The sequence below is a fragment of the Catharus ustulatus genome, chromosome 21 (genome assembly GCF_009819885.2).
Source record: "Catharus ustulatus isolate bCatUst1 chromosome 21, bCatUst1.pri.v2, whole genome shotgun sequence".
In the NCBI taxonomy this organism is placed as follows: domain Eukaryota; kingdom Metazoa; phylum Chordata; class Aves; order Passeriformes; family Turdidae; genus Catharus; species Catharus ustulatus.
This window is the reverse complement of record NC_046241.1, coordinates 6,391,008-6,405,784: the sequence shown is the minus strand read 5'-3', so window position 1 is coordinate 6,405,784 and position 14,777 is coordinate 6,391,008. Positions and strand designations below refer to the sequence as shown.

At 46.0% G+C, this 14,777-nt stretch overlaps 1 protein-coding gene across 4 annotated transcripts in view; it reads right to left on the bottom strand.

The window, feature by feature from the left end:
- FUBP3 (far upstream element binding protein 3) overlaps window positions 1–13,978 on the bottom strand; it is a 39,189-nt gene extending 25,211 nt beyond the window's left edge. For 2 of the 4 annotated variants that reach the window (XM_033077391.2, XM_033077394.2), the window contains exons 1-4: window positions 13,839–13,978; window positions 6,621–6,726; window positions 559–609; window positions 60–93 (exon numbers count right to left, since the gene is read on the bottom strand). In XM_033077391.2, coding sequence (XP_032933282.1) covers window positions 60–93; window positions 559–609; window positions 6,621–6,726; window positions 13,839–13,931 — 284 coding nt within the window. In that variant the 5' untranslated portion in view covers window positions 13,932–13,978. The remainder of the gene's footprint in view (window positions 1–59; window positions 94–558; window positions 610–6,620; window positions 6,727–13,838) is intronic. The other 2 variants (XM_033077392.2, XM_033077393.2) reach the window with 2 other exon arrangements.
- Window positions 13,979–14,777: the final 799 nt, after the last annotated feature.

The following is a 14,777-nucleotide window of genomic DNA, read 5'->3' as shown; positions in this document are numbered from 1 at the left end:
GTGGATCAATAAACAATTAGAATTGATCAATAAATAATAAAACATAACCCACTGCTTACCTTTGATGTACCAGGGCCCCTAACTGGTTACCTACTGTGGTAGAGAGAGAAAAAAGGGAAAAAAATCAAAGCATTAGCACGGATAAACTAACTTCATCCCTATAGAAAAAGAGTTCTTACCGTTTCATCAAAAAAGAAAGAAAAGCAAAACAGTAATTTAGGTTCAGTGGCTGAAATGAATGCGTTATGTGGTACAAAACAGGAGGGGATTTCTTGATCAACACACACCATAGCCCAGTGTCCAGCTGAACACAGGATAGGGAATTGATCTGCATCTCCCCATGCTGAGAGTCATGGGAGAAAATCCTGCCTGCCCAAATCCAAATCCCTGTAACTAACCTCCCCCCTTCCCAAATTAAGCCCAAAGTAGTAAAAAAAGGGAAAAGGGGGGAGGGAAGAAGAGGGAGTGAAATTGGAAGGAGACTGGTGTGCATTAAAAAACAAGCATAAAAGCCAAGCAGCCTCAGAGATTCCCTCAGTCCAAGCAGTAGGCACATACTTCTCTCTGTGTCTCTGATCTGTGCTCCATGGAGCCCACTTACACGGAGACCTGTTAAAGGAATAGGGCTGTTCAGTAACCTCGTGGCACCCAAACACTGTTTCAACCCAACAAAACACATGTTCCTGAACACATTCCAGGCATTTCTGCCATGTTAGCTGGTGGTCCATCTATGATTAGCAATTATCTCCCTACTGACAACCCTGAGACAGACTTCTCCCCCCAGCCCCAACAGATTAGATCTTTCTTCCAAATGTTAATAGGGAAAATATCATTAGACTAACTCTTGCAAAGTGGGAACATGAGCCCTGCTGGGCTTCCTACTGGACTTTGCCTGCAGCAAACCAGCTAAAAACCAGACCATTTGGTGCTAAGAACCAGTTGAAAGATTATATTGCATGCCTGGAGGGCACAGAACAAAACAAATGAAACTGGCTAACATGTGAGCTGTGATAATAAAGATGCTGTTTCAAACTACCTTGCAGCAAGCTGCACATTCTTTGACCTGAAATAAATTGGCAATCAGCTGGCAGGGATAGAAAGTGGATGCATCCCACACTCTCTAAATCTGGTAGAAAAATGCATCAAGTTTGTGGCCAAACATTTTACTCAAAGAAAATAGACAAAGAGAGTCAATAGTGTATTTCTGCTGTGTGTCAATACCTCTGTGATAGTTCAGGACCAAAATATCGACAGTGTATCTATTTTATTACTCTCCCCAGCACAGCAATAAGACAACTGCTGTGTTAATTGACTCTCTTAGATTTGTCTTTGCATATTCTCACCCTGCATACGAAAAGCTCTAATTTGCTAACTATGAATACTGCAGCTGAAAAAGGTGGGTGATGTAATGGGGTATATTTGCTCTGGCTGATAAGCTCCTACCACAGAGCTGAGCAAATACAACCAAACTCAGGATCTTGCTCTGAGCAGCACTCAGAATATTTCAACCCCACACAGTAGGTCTGGTGGTGCTGGTGTGTGGGGCTGCCACAGCCAAGGCCACTCATTAGCAAGATGCCAGGAAGAGTGGCTTTAACTCTGCAAAGGCTGTATTTAAATCTCACTTTGCATTTCAATCCACCAGAACAGCTCTCTTTAGCAATCTGCTCTGCTGCCCACAAATTATGAGCCAGATACACATCCTATAATCAACTGCCCAAGTTCATGCAAGGAAGAGCTTCGTTCTGTAACACAATCCTACACCTGGAAAAGACAACTTCTGAGGAGAAACCTGCATGAGCACAGGAAGTTAAATCAGTCAGGGAATTAATCCTTGGTAACAATGTCTCTCCAACCCATTTTGGGTACTATCCAAACAGAGTAAGCCACCCACCCCCACAGGGAGATATCTGCCTTAATGGATGTTTATTGTTCAAATTAGAATGGAAAAATTATTCTACAATAACTTATGTGAGAGATCATTCCTATCCACAGGTAACTTCTCAAAAAGCTGAGATTGAAGGCAAATGGAGAGAAATGGAAATAATTTACTTCAAGTCAGTTATGATTTCTCTCTGTTTTGGGGGGGAAAAATGATGTGGCTCCCAGTTCCAACAACCTAAAGGTCCATCCCTGCTCCAACAAACCCATTTTCCTCTGAAAAACAGGGACTAATAGAGAGGCAGGGCTGGGGTAGCCACAATACTGAGAGCTGATGCACCATTCCACTGCCCCCCTTCACACCAAGGAGGGGGCTGAACTCTGACAAGCCTCATACACATTTCCCTCTTTTACATCTATTCAGTACAATTTAACTGTAACTGCAGTCATTTTACTGCAAATAAGGAAAAATACTGAATAAAATCAGCACAATTTCCTATTAATGGCACCTGCTGGTTGATAACTCTTCATTCTGCTTTACGCTTCACCTTAACTGAATTCTACCTAACAGACACTCAAAACAAATGTGGATTTTTCTTCCACCCCATAAAACAGAGCAGTGCCTCCCACTAAATTAATGTGCATGATGGGAATATACAATCTCTTCAGGAATATCTTCATGGCTAGAATAAAATCAGAGCAACTCATCTCCTTGAGAAGTGGAACAGGGCTGCTTTTCATATTTTAGAGTCAAAATGGGATAGATTTTAGAAAGCTACAAAGACAGTTTTCCTAATTCTCCATCATTAAATATTGATAGGTTTTTCTTGAATTAAATAGTCAAACCCTAATAATTTCTGTGTGTGACTTCACTGCAAATCTTTAGAGGTTTTCTTCCCCTCCCTTAAACTGCCTTATTTAAAGAAGTGGCCATCTGTAAAGTTACAGTTTTGAAGAACAGTGGCATTTTGTGTATTAAATGAAATCTTTTGCCAAGAGAGCTGGACTTTTGCCCTGGTCCTACTGCTGCTGCAGATGTGTCAAAGAGCATCAGTACTGACTTTCACCACAGTAAGACAGGGATAAAATTCCCTTCTGCCCACCACTACTTTCACTGAAAACACACCAGAGGAAAAGAATAAAGTATTCTGTACAGCAGGATCCTGTCATGTTTGAGCCCTTGGTTCTACTACAATCAAGTTTTATTACACCAGAACAGGTCATCTTCAGATCTGGAAGTACCACAGGAGCCTGGGGAGGAGAGAGGAGAGGAGAAGAGAGGAGTGGGGGGTGTGAGGCTTCTCCAAGGTCTCTCACCTTTGTTTTCCAGACTCAAAGGATGCCCCAGCCTTCAGCTGTAATGCTGCTGCTTAATCCTATGGATCTCACAGGACACTCCTTTAGAGCTGGGCAAACAAAGGGTAATGTTCTGTCCATCAGTCTCTCTTTGCAGCAGACTAGATCCCTGCTTCCTTTGAACAAAAGGAGGCTGCTTCTTTAAAGGTTACTTAGCATTTAACAAACTTATTAATCTGTGCTGATAATTAGAGGGACCTTTTAATTAGAATGGAGGCCAGGGGCAGCAGTTGGCCCTGAACAGGAGGGTTGGGGGTCTGTCCTCAGCAGCAGCCACCAGGTCTCTCTGCACTTCAGTCTCACCTGTCCCTTGTGCTCCCCTTCACTGAGAAACATTAACCTCTGCAAGTGGCCACAGAAATGCCAGCTGTGACTTCCCAGGAGCAGTACAAATAAACCTGATCTCTTCCCTGCACTACAGCTGTTTGCAGGATTACTTTCAAATTGTTTCCAGAAAGGGGAAAAAAAGAAAGCAGTGAAAAGAGAAATAATCAGTCTCAAGCTCCATCTAACACCATTGAGCCAGGTTACCAGGGCTGATCCTGCTGCTCCTCAGTTCAGATGAGGTTATGTTAAGGGAAGTGCAAAAACCACTCACACATCCTGGTTTCCAAACTACAACAAATCTGTTTTTCCTGGAAAAGCTTTAAAAGCAGCTGAACTTTTTTTGATCAATGCAGTGACACCTGTCTTAAGACCACTTCCTCAGCTGGCATCAGGCAGCCTCACAGCAGCTGTTTACAGAAACAGATGGGAAGAATTAGATTGGGCCTAAAGGACAGACACTTCTCCTGTCACCTTAAATACTTCCTCTGGAGAAACTATTTCAGCAGTATTAGGAACAGCATTAATTTCCCAAGAGCTGCATGGGGATAAGGAAGCAGTGATACCTGCACCCAGCTGTGAGCATGCAGTATATAGGGGGAAATTTCCCACCAGATTTGTTTCCAACCCATCCAGAGCAGCAGAATGTATCCAAATCCACTATAAAATGTACTATAATATTTCTGGAGCATGTGTATCAACATAATCACTTCTTGACAACAGCATCTCCAAACTGCAGTTCACAGACAAGCAGAAAACAGAAAAGTGTGTGCATGGAATCTGAACACCCCTTGTTTACAGCTACAGAGAACTAAAATAATCATCCAAATAGGAAGTGCTTTCCTAATTTAAGTGTCCTATTAAAAGCAACTTCCATCTTCCAGATGTTTAAAGCTAAAGCTGCATTACAGACATTTAATTACACAGCAGCAAGAGCAGGTAGCCCAAGACTAAGATATGGATCACAGCACAGAGAGATAAAGAGCAGGGAGCACCCACAGCTTCAGGAGCTGCCTTGCCAGGCTGCAGGTGAAGAACAGCACAGGAGGATCCCACATGTATGGGGGAACTCATCACAGGGCTGCATGTCAGTACAGGATATGCTAATACCATTAGAAGTAAAACCCAAGTGACTCAAGATGAAAAGTGCTACAACCCTTAACCCTGCTCTGACAATTCCTGCTTCTTTGTCCCATTCCAGCCCTTTAAAATATTACTTCTGTCATTTCTCTTCTCCTCAAAGATGTCACAGACCAGATTTTTGGGAGGGGAGTTGGACAAAGTTATGTACAGATGTATAGGAACAGCCCAAGGGCAAACAAAGCATTGGAGATCTTTAAACAGCTACAGACAAGGTCTGAGGACAGGGTGGGCAGAGAACTGCTGATCCAGGAGTCAGGAGGCTCTCCCAGGAGCAATACCCACTCCATGGAGTTATCTACACAGCACAAGAAACCAGCAGCAATGCACTTTTATAACCCAGACTGCTACTGTATTGACACGGTCTGTGTCAACACAAACAAGGCTCACCAAGTTCTAGGGCTCGTCAGAACGAGCTGAAGGACAAAGTCCAACCTGTCACTAAAGCACTGTGACCATTCACGTGTTACAAGTTCCTAAAACCCATTTGTCAAGAGGTCAGAGCTTGAGTTCAGGCTGATGAATCAATGAAAAACACAGGCAGGGCCAATGTTGTGAATGACTGCTTCCCAGAAGGCTATTTTTATTCCTTTTCACACACAGCCACGTCCCTAAGCTACTCAGCCCAAGCTCAGAGCTGTTCTGCATTCCCCAACACTGCCAGCCTGTGACAGCCCAGCAGAAACCAGCACACACCAGCACTGCCACACCTCTAGCTTCTCAACAAAAGGATGCTCCAGTCCAAGATACAAAATGTGAGGGCTCATCCAGATAAATCCATTCTCTCCTGAAAGCCCAAACCAAGGGAGCAGCAGCAACCTGTTGCTCAAACAGAGCCAAGAGCAGAGAACAGCAGTGGGTGGTGGCATGTGTTCAGAAAACAGCAATGCTAGCAAGCCAGAGGTTCTACATGACAGAAACTTCTCCCCATACTGCAGCATGGTTTTTCACACTGAGGAGCAGACGTGCAGTTATTTTCAGCCTTTGTATCAGACAGAAAAAAAATTCTTTTCAAAATGAAGTGCTAGGCAGCAGCTTGGCTTATCTCCTCCTGAACACATCCATGGGGGAGAGAATCACTCTGCAGGGCTAGTGTCAGGAAATACACCAGAAGAAATAGCAAAAAGGAAGACATAGCCATGCTTTTTATTTCTTCACAAAGGTGAACTCTTTGCATCTACACAGCAGCAGATAATACAGTTTAAACACTCGTAACAATGTATATAATTAGATTTATAAAACCTAAAAAACTCTTGTTCTAACATTTCTGTTGTTCTCACCAAAGATAAGAAGCTGGTAGCTGATTTTAAAATTTTAACAATTCATACAATATTGACTTATGACAGTTACCAGTTATGGTCCATGCAATAAACTTCCCTTTGGCTGGGGTCAATTTTAAATTCTTCAGAGATTTTAGAATTCTCAAATAACAATGGAGAAAGCTAGGCTAATAAAGAAGGTTTCGCTCCAGCTTGCATCATCTTACATAAATACCTTTTCTCCTTAGAATTTGTGTCCAAAGCAACCAGAACTTGACAGCAACTCAGCTCCTGGGCTGTGACATTGCCACAGATGCAAAGGAACACGTGCAATGCTGTCCCCACACATCACCTGCTCTCAGAACAGAACATGCACTGTGTACACCTGGTGCTCTACACATGGACTCCAGCACAGGCCCAGTATGCAAATCCTCCTCCCTCAACTACCACAGACCAAGACTGAAATTACACAGTTTGTTTGCTAATTCCCAAAGGTCATGAACTAACAAAGAATTGCAACACATTAATACTAATACCTAAGAATACAGTGCAGTCTAACACAGGGCATCTTGTATAAAATGAAAGCTGCATTTTCCATCCTTAAAACAGATGAATTTCAGGAGCTGCATCCACAAGACTGATTGACCACAGCCAGCTTACCTCCATCATCCAGGGGCCGTTTCTGCACTCCATAACCGTAGACTGACGGGTCCACAAGTGTTGTAGAATTATTCAAGTGAGGAATATCTCCAATTTTAGCAGCAATCTATAAAAATGGGATAAAAGCACTATCAGCACAGCTCAAGTTCCAGCCACCACAACTAAACACTTTCTCCCAATAAAGCATTGACCCCAGGCCAATCTTCTCTCAGGTATTTACTATATAGGTGGATTTGTAACAAGGTGTTTCATTTGTAAAGCAAACAATTATCTGCTTGCTTTTAATATTTGCTTAATTAAGATCATATTCACCCAGTTCCTCTTCCTGATCATAAGCAGACATCTACTCCCTGGAACATTATATTCAGGATTATTTGCTCAATGGATAGCTGACAAGCTAAATCTTGCTAGGAGGAGGGTTCAAGCTAACCCACCAACTTTGTCCTGGAGAGGCTGCCAGCACCAGAGCTGTGTGGGAGGACATGTGCTTCCTCCTGCATCCCTGCAGAGCCAGACACACAGAAATGCACACTCACACATCTGTGGGGGAGCAAGGCAGAGAGTGGAAACACACAGCACAAGGACATGTTTGGGAACTCCCTGTCAGGGACTGGATCACTCCTGTTTGCTGTGTGAAGAACAAGCCAGTGGGCAAACTATCAGTCCAGAACTAGTTTCCATTTCCTGCAGTGATCAGTACAGCACAAACACAACTAATGCTGCCTATGCCTCTGCTTCCAGCCCTTCCAGAGGGGAAACTGCAATTCCCTGCCCAGCCAGGACACAAGGAGTTTATTCACAGAAAGGAGGAGACAGCCAGGTATCACAGTAAGGGGTCTAAGGTAAGCAAATAAACTGAGACACACACTTAAACATAACTAAATACAAGTGAAGAGTTAAGCTGATCTCTGTCTCTTTGGGGGACAGCTGTACAGGTGGTGCTGACAATATGAGCTCTTCCAGCTGCTCTCTGAGGTAACTGGTGGAAACCCACCCTAGAATCACCCAGGTGCATTCTCTGGGTGCTGCACCCTCCCAGGGACAGGCAAACTGCAGTCTCACAGCTCCCCTTGCCTACTGAAAGTATTCTGCTGTCATAAGCAAGCACAGAACAAAATAGTTACAGAACAAATATGAAGTGTATGCTAAAGCATTCCCTGCCTTTCCCAGCAAAAAGAAAATCATTGAATCAAATCTTTACTGAGAGACTGATCTCACTATTATAACTGGATTTCACCAGAGAAAAAGCAACAGGAACAGAAGAAAGAGCATTTTACTCAGATATGTTTTAAATTACCAATATATCTTAAGATTTCTAAAATTTGCAACAGAAAGACATCTACAGTAACTCTGGTTGTTGACACTATCTTCTGATGCAGTGGAACAAACAACTGCCCAAGATGCAGAAACACAGGGTACTGGAGAAAAGCTATTTGAAATAATCCTGAAAGACTGAGGGCACTGCTTTTAGAAAGCATAGGAAACATTCTGTTCAGTGCCTTCCATGAAAAGGGCTCCAACTTTGGACCATTTTCTCCTTATAGTCCATTCTGTCCTGTCTCCTTTTGGAAAGTCAGTAACTCTGCTGTGTCAGAAATATCAGAGCTAGAGAATAAAATCTTCCTCTGGGACCAGCTGCAATCCTGTAGTGAAGCTTTCATGACAAGCATTTTGCACATCTCCAATAAGTCTCCAGAAAGCTGATTCTGAAAGCATTAACACACCTTGTCCTCTCTAGGAGGGAGGACCAGGTGATGCTTTTCTTTTCTAAGTGTTGTACTGCATCAGCCCTTTGTCCTTTCTCTCTATGTTTGGGATGAAGAGAATTTTAATGAAATAAAAAGACCAGAGATGTTTTCTCACTACTTCAATGCCAAAATACAAATTTTAGAACATATTTTACAGCAATGTGTTAACAGTTTTCATACAGTAACTTACAAATGACCAAAAGGAACAGTGTCAGGTATAACACACCCTGACATATCTGATTTTAACACCCCTTTCAAGAGCTCTGTTTCTGTCAGTAGTTATTTACCATGACTTACAAGTTCTGGATGATCCTTTAGAGGTGAAATCACTCACCACAAACTCCAGAAAAAGAAAAAAAACCAGTCTGAGGATAGCAGAAGCTGGCTGAGGGAAGGAAGGCAGCTTTACTGGCACCAAAGGGGAGCTTTGTGACCCCCTGCTCATACTGAGCACACAGTGATCACCCTGGCACAGAATCTTCAAATAAAGGGCAAAGCAAGAGTGTTAAAGCAATTTTTACATTATCAGCTTTTAGGATATTTTCCATCCCCCCTCTCCTTTATTTAAACTTGTACCCTTATCTCTAAAGGCTCCCACTGGATTACAGGCAGACAACGGTGCCACCTCACCCCAGCAGGAAAATTCACCCTGAAAAACGAAGAGCTGAGCTTTCAAAGTACATGTAGCAGTTAAAATACATTTTAACACCTCATCTTCAACTTAAAATGGGAAGCTCAGTTTTCATGACAGGTTCAGCAGGGAGGGAAGCACAAAAATTAGGACATGGCAAAACAAGCAGACCTAGCCCTTATCTGCCCCAATGACCTTGAGAAATGTACTGCTGTTAGCCACTGCTTTTGTCCTGCTCTAGGTCAACCTTAGGCTTTTTTCTCCTTTTTTCCCTCCCTTAACCCAATGCATCCATTTCATCAAGCTCTGAAATACACTGGGGAAAAAGTATCACTGTTTCTGCACCTAAATTCCCCAAAATAAAGCTCTCCAACAAAGACTTCAAAGAACACAACACAAGCCCCAGCTACAATTGCACTGGTAAAGAAATTAATCCACGAAGTTGTGTGAGAGATACAAGTCTTCCTACACCTTACACTTCTGTTCTCCTACATATTTAACTACCAGAAAAATGACAATACAAACACAGAGTAATACAAACATGAAGTTTCTTTCCTAGGCACACTCAAATACCAATAGCTGCAGAATTCAGCTTTCAAAAGAACAGGCACAGCTTCTAGGAAAAACCTCTCCATGGTGCCCTGCAAAGAACAGCAACAGATAAAATCACCAATTCTAGGTATTAGCAGGATAAAAAAAACCAAGGCACTGTCATCTGACCCTTCAGACTATTCTGGTCCTTGTGCTGCTCCTCCCATTCACTCAACAGAACACTTGAGTTGGGGTGACAGACATTTATTTCTCCATCCACAGTCATTTAAGCTTCATGTCACAAGTGGTTTTCCTAAATACCAAAGTAATTGGCAAAGCCTAAATCTATTTGAGGATGACCTGAAAAAGGATTCTGCAAGGGGGGGTAAAGAAAAGTTTGCCCATGATGCCTCCATCACCACAGAAATTAGAAGTTAGAGCTTGATCTAGAGAAGGATTTCAAACACTCAGCCTGCTGACTCAGTGAGTCTCTGGATATTCCCCATTTTTGAGGTACCAGGATGGCACATCACAGGCTCACCAAGCCTCAGCATTTCCCCTCCAGAGCATTCCCAGAACACTCAGCAAGGCACTGTTTGATCAATTTAAACAAAATTTAGGGACAGTCTGAAAGAAATTCATTTTAATCCAAAGTACAAGCAACTCTGCTTATTTTCTGATCCCACTATTCAAAAAGGGGAGCAAACATCCTTCTCTTTCTCTCTGTCTTAGAAAAGCCACCCCACTTGGGAGCAGTTGGACAGATCAGTCCCCACCTAAGAGCCACCAATCCACTTGAGAAGATGCAGGACAGAGCACCTCAAAGTCCCAGCACTGCCTTGAAAAAGTAATTATTCATAAATCCCAAATATTTCAGAGTGCACAAAAAATCCAGGCAAGTCCAGCACAAATGCTGAAAGCAGTGTGAAGTAATTTCTTTCAAATATATTCCAGGTTTCTATTTGATATTCCTATAATCATCTCACACCCCAGTGCCTCTGAGGAATGTGGCTACTTCCCTTTACTCAGGGAAGTCTTCCTTGTCCTGAAGTCATGTCCTTGTTTAGATATTGAGAACCAAGCACTGTATTCCACAGCCTGATTGTAATGTTACAGCTCTCCTGAAAACTGAATTTAGTAAATTTGATTACTGGTCTTTATATGTGACACAAAACCTTGAAAGATTAATATGTCAAGCCAGGGATGACCAACCCATAAAGTAAGAGCTATGGCTGAATTTTTTTTTCCTCTGCTCTCTCATTCCTGTAGAACAAAAGGAATACTCCAAAAAGACTAAAACCAGAATAAAAGTTGTACCAGATCAGTACAGCTCAGGCAAATACAACAAAATACAACACCAAACACCCTTGGTGACAGCTCTGCTATCACCTCCACAGAAATATTAGGTGTAGCTGCCTTTTCACTTTCCCCTGATTCTCAGCCAGGAAGTTCCACCACAGATTGCTTGGATGGTGAGGCAAATATCCATCACCTGAGCAATGAAGAGCATTTTCAGTGACATTTGGCAATTTAGTGACAATTTAGTTCTGTGCAAGAGAAGACCACCTGCTCTCTTACCCAGCCCCTACAGAACTTGATTAGTTCTTGTACTTTCACAGGGGAAGGAAATATTTTAGCCCTCCAACAGCTCTTTTCATCCCACAAATGCTAATGGAAAAAATAATATTCAACAGGCAGCAGACAAGTCACTGCACAAAAATGTAGGACACTGTTCTCCCACAAACACGTGCAGAGCCCACATTTCCCAATGCACTTGTTTCCAGGGTGAGAGACAGCCAGAAGGTTCCTGCTGGAATCTTCCAGCTCAGAATAACTCAAGTTTCAGCTCACAGAAATCCAGCATGTACAGAATAATTGCAGCAAGCATAATGAACTTAAGAACAACAAAATCAAGTAAATGACCACAGCCCAGATTTATTTATTATTTATTATTCCATCTCCCTCATGCATGGGCTGAGACCTCACAGATTCCCCCTGCAAACATGATGACAGCATTCAGGCAGCTCCAGTTCAGATCCATTTGCTCTCAGTGCTGTGTTTGAGCCCAAGATCCTCTGAGGCATCACAATTTAACCTCTTCCTGATCATGAGTGGTACACACAGCTGCACCTTCAACACAGAAGGGTTTGGGGTGGAAGGGGCCTCAAAGACCATCCAGTTCCACCCCCTGCCATGGGCAGGGTCACCTTCCAGTGTCCCAGGTTGCTCCAAGCCTCATCCAGCCTGGCTTTAGACACTTCTAGGGATACAGGGGCAGCCACAGCTTCTCTGGGCACCCTGAGCCAGGGCCTCACCACCCTCACAGGGAAGAATTTTTTCTTAGTATCTACCCTAAATGTCTCCTCTTTCAGTTTGAGCCCATTCTCCCTTGCCTTGTCACTACAGTTCCTGATGAAGAGTCCAGTCCCTCTCCAGCTTCTCTGCAGCCCCTTCAGATCCCAGAAGATGCTGTGATGTCCCCATTCCACCTTCTCTTCTCCAGGCTGAACAGCCCCAGCTCTCTCAGTCTGGCTCCACAGGGCAGGTGCTCCAGACCCCTGAACAACTTCATGGCCTCTTCGGGACTTGAAACACCCACAAAATAATTCCAACAAGCTGTACCTCAACAGCAGATAATAATTTTATTTTACATAAATGTGTCATTCAACTGCTAACAGGTGGTAGCACTATCAGATAGTCAAATAAGATGTTTTTGCAATGAGAGGCCTTCAGTAACATCTAACCATGTCAAGACAAACACAGCTGCAGCAACTCTCAATTTAACTGCATCAAGCACAGAACCCTGGCTGGGTGCTCAGACATCACATTGCAAGGACACTGAAAATGCAAAGCCTGGCTCACCCTGGGGCAGCTCACACCCCACCAATCCATGCTGAGAAGGAAATCAATGGGCCCAGAGCAGCTCCTGGTGTCCTGGGAGGTGCAGGGTGTGGATCTGCACCCCCAGGTGCCTCTGTGCAGGTCACTCCAGCCAGAGCATGGACTGGCTGCCACACTGATTCCAGGTGAGCTGAGAGGGAAGGAGAGCACCTCAGTTCCATTACACAGAGCACCTGAGAGGTGTTAGAGTCCAGCTCAGTTTCCTCAGAAGTCTGTCAGTGAGATGACAAAGTCTGGGCAACAGAAGGGGAATTCTCCCACCTGGCCTGTAAAACTGGAGAGGATAAAGTCAGGGTCCTTGAGCACCCTGGGCTCTGGTCCTGGCACTCAGCTGGGTCACAGCTCCTTAATGTGCAGTTACTAAGCACAAGTGCAACCTGTTCAGACATGAAACAAACACCTGTGACAGATGTGGAACAGGCAATGTGAACAGCCACAGCATCTGTGCTGTGAGCAGCAGCTTCTTCTTCTGCAGCCACTTTCCACAAACAGGAGCAGACAAACACCTGGAACATCCTGTAGTGAAGGTGAGGGTGTTGATTCCTGCAGGTCTGGGCATTTTCACTGAAACTTGCCATTTCAGCGTTCTGTAAGTTCATTGATTCCTGTGGGAAGCACCTCGCTCCCCCTTCCCTCCCTGCCTGGAGGGAATGCCAAGCTCCTGCTCTGACAAGGCTTGTATTCACAGAATCAATCAGCTTGGAAAAGATCTCTGAGGCCATCGAGTCCAACCTGTGACTGATCACCACCTTGTCAACCAGAGGATGGCACTGAGTGCCATGTTCAGCGTTCCCTTAAACACCTCCGGGGATGAGGACTCCACCACCTCCCTGGGCAGTCCATTCCAATGTCTAATCACCTGTTCTTTAAAGAAACTTCTCGCAATGTCCCACCTAAACCTCCCCTAACACAGCTTAAGACTGAGTGCTCTTGTCCTGTCGCTGGTTGCCTGGGAGATGAGTCCGATCCCCACCTGGCTACAACCTCCTTTCAGGTACTCATACATTGTGATAAAGTCTTTCCTGAGCCTCCTCTTCTCCAGGCTGAGTGAGCAGCTCTTCACAGGACACACACACCAGACCCTTCCCCAGCTTCGCTGCCGATCTGTGGCTCAGCCCACGCACAAGGCCCGTCTGAAACACCAACCAGCACCAGCTCACACCCACCCAGTGCCCAGGGCCAGACGGCTGCGGGCCGCCCCCTCCCGCACAGCAGCGCTGCTGCCCTGTCACCAACCACGGCCGCGACTGTCAGAGCCCCGCCGCCTCCTCATGGCACAGACCCGGGGCTCCGCTCTCCCGGCAGAGGGGCAGCGGGGCCGCGGCACTGCCCCGCCTCCGCTCCGAGGCCTAGCGGCGCCCCGCGGCCTCCTCCCTCCCGCCCCCGGCCCGCCAGCCGGCACCTCACCTGCCGGGCCCGGTGCAGAGCGTCCACGAAACCCTCGGGCTTGATTCCCACGGGCGCCGCGTTCTGGCTCTGCCCCTGCGCCAGCTCCGCCATGGCCCGCGCCCGTCCCGCCGCTCCGCCCGGGGCCCGCGCCCGGAAAGGGAAGGAGCCCCCCGCTTCCGCCGGAAGTGCCCGGGAGGGGCGGGGCTGGGGGGGCTCGCGCCGCGGGGCGGGGCCGCTCGCGCGCCCTGGGGTGGGGATGGGGGCGAGGGGCGGGGTCAGGGCAGGCCACGCCCACAGGGACCCCGCGCCCGCCCCCGGGACGGGTTTGGGGACACGGCGGGGACACGGCCGGGAGCGGGAGTGCCGCTGTCCCGGACCCTGCTGTGCCCCTGCCATCCCCTCCCCGACTGTGACATCCCATTCCTGACCGTGCCATCCCATCCTCACCTGTTCCATCCCATTCCTGACCGTGCCATCCCAGCCTCACTTGTTTCATCCCATTCCTGACCGTGCCATCCCATCCTCACCTTTTCTGTTCCATCCCATTCCTGACCGTGCCATCCCATCCACAGCTATTCCATCTCATCCCCACCTATTCCATCCCATTCTTGCCTGTTCTGTCCCATCCCCGCCTGTGCCATTCCATCCCTACCTGTGGCCATCTTCCACCTGCTCATGCAGTCCCATCTGTGCCATCCCATGCCAGGCTGTGCCATCCCCTCCATGCCTACCGTGCTGTCCTACCAGAACCCTCTCTTAACCCCTTCCTGGAACACACCTCCCACAGTCCCTGTTTCCTGCCTGGTTTGGTCCATGTGTTTGAGGACCATGTTCCTGACTCACATGGCCATGGTTGGACATTGCCATGGTGTTGGTGACAGTTTTCTCAAAGCATCTGGGTGTGGAGTGCTCTGGGGAGCTCTGCCAAGAACTGGAGCTCTGGAGGTGCCCCCAGGT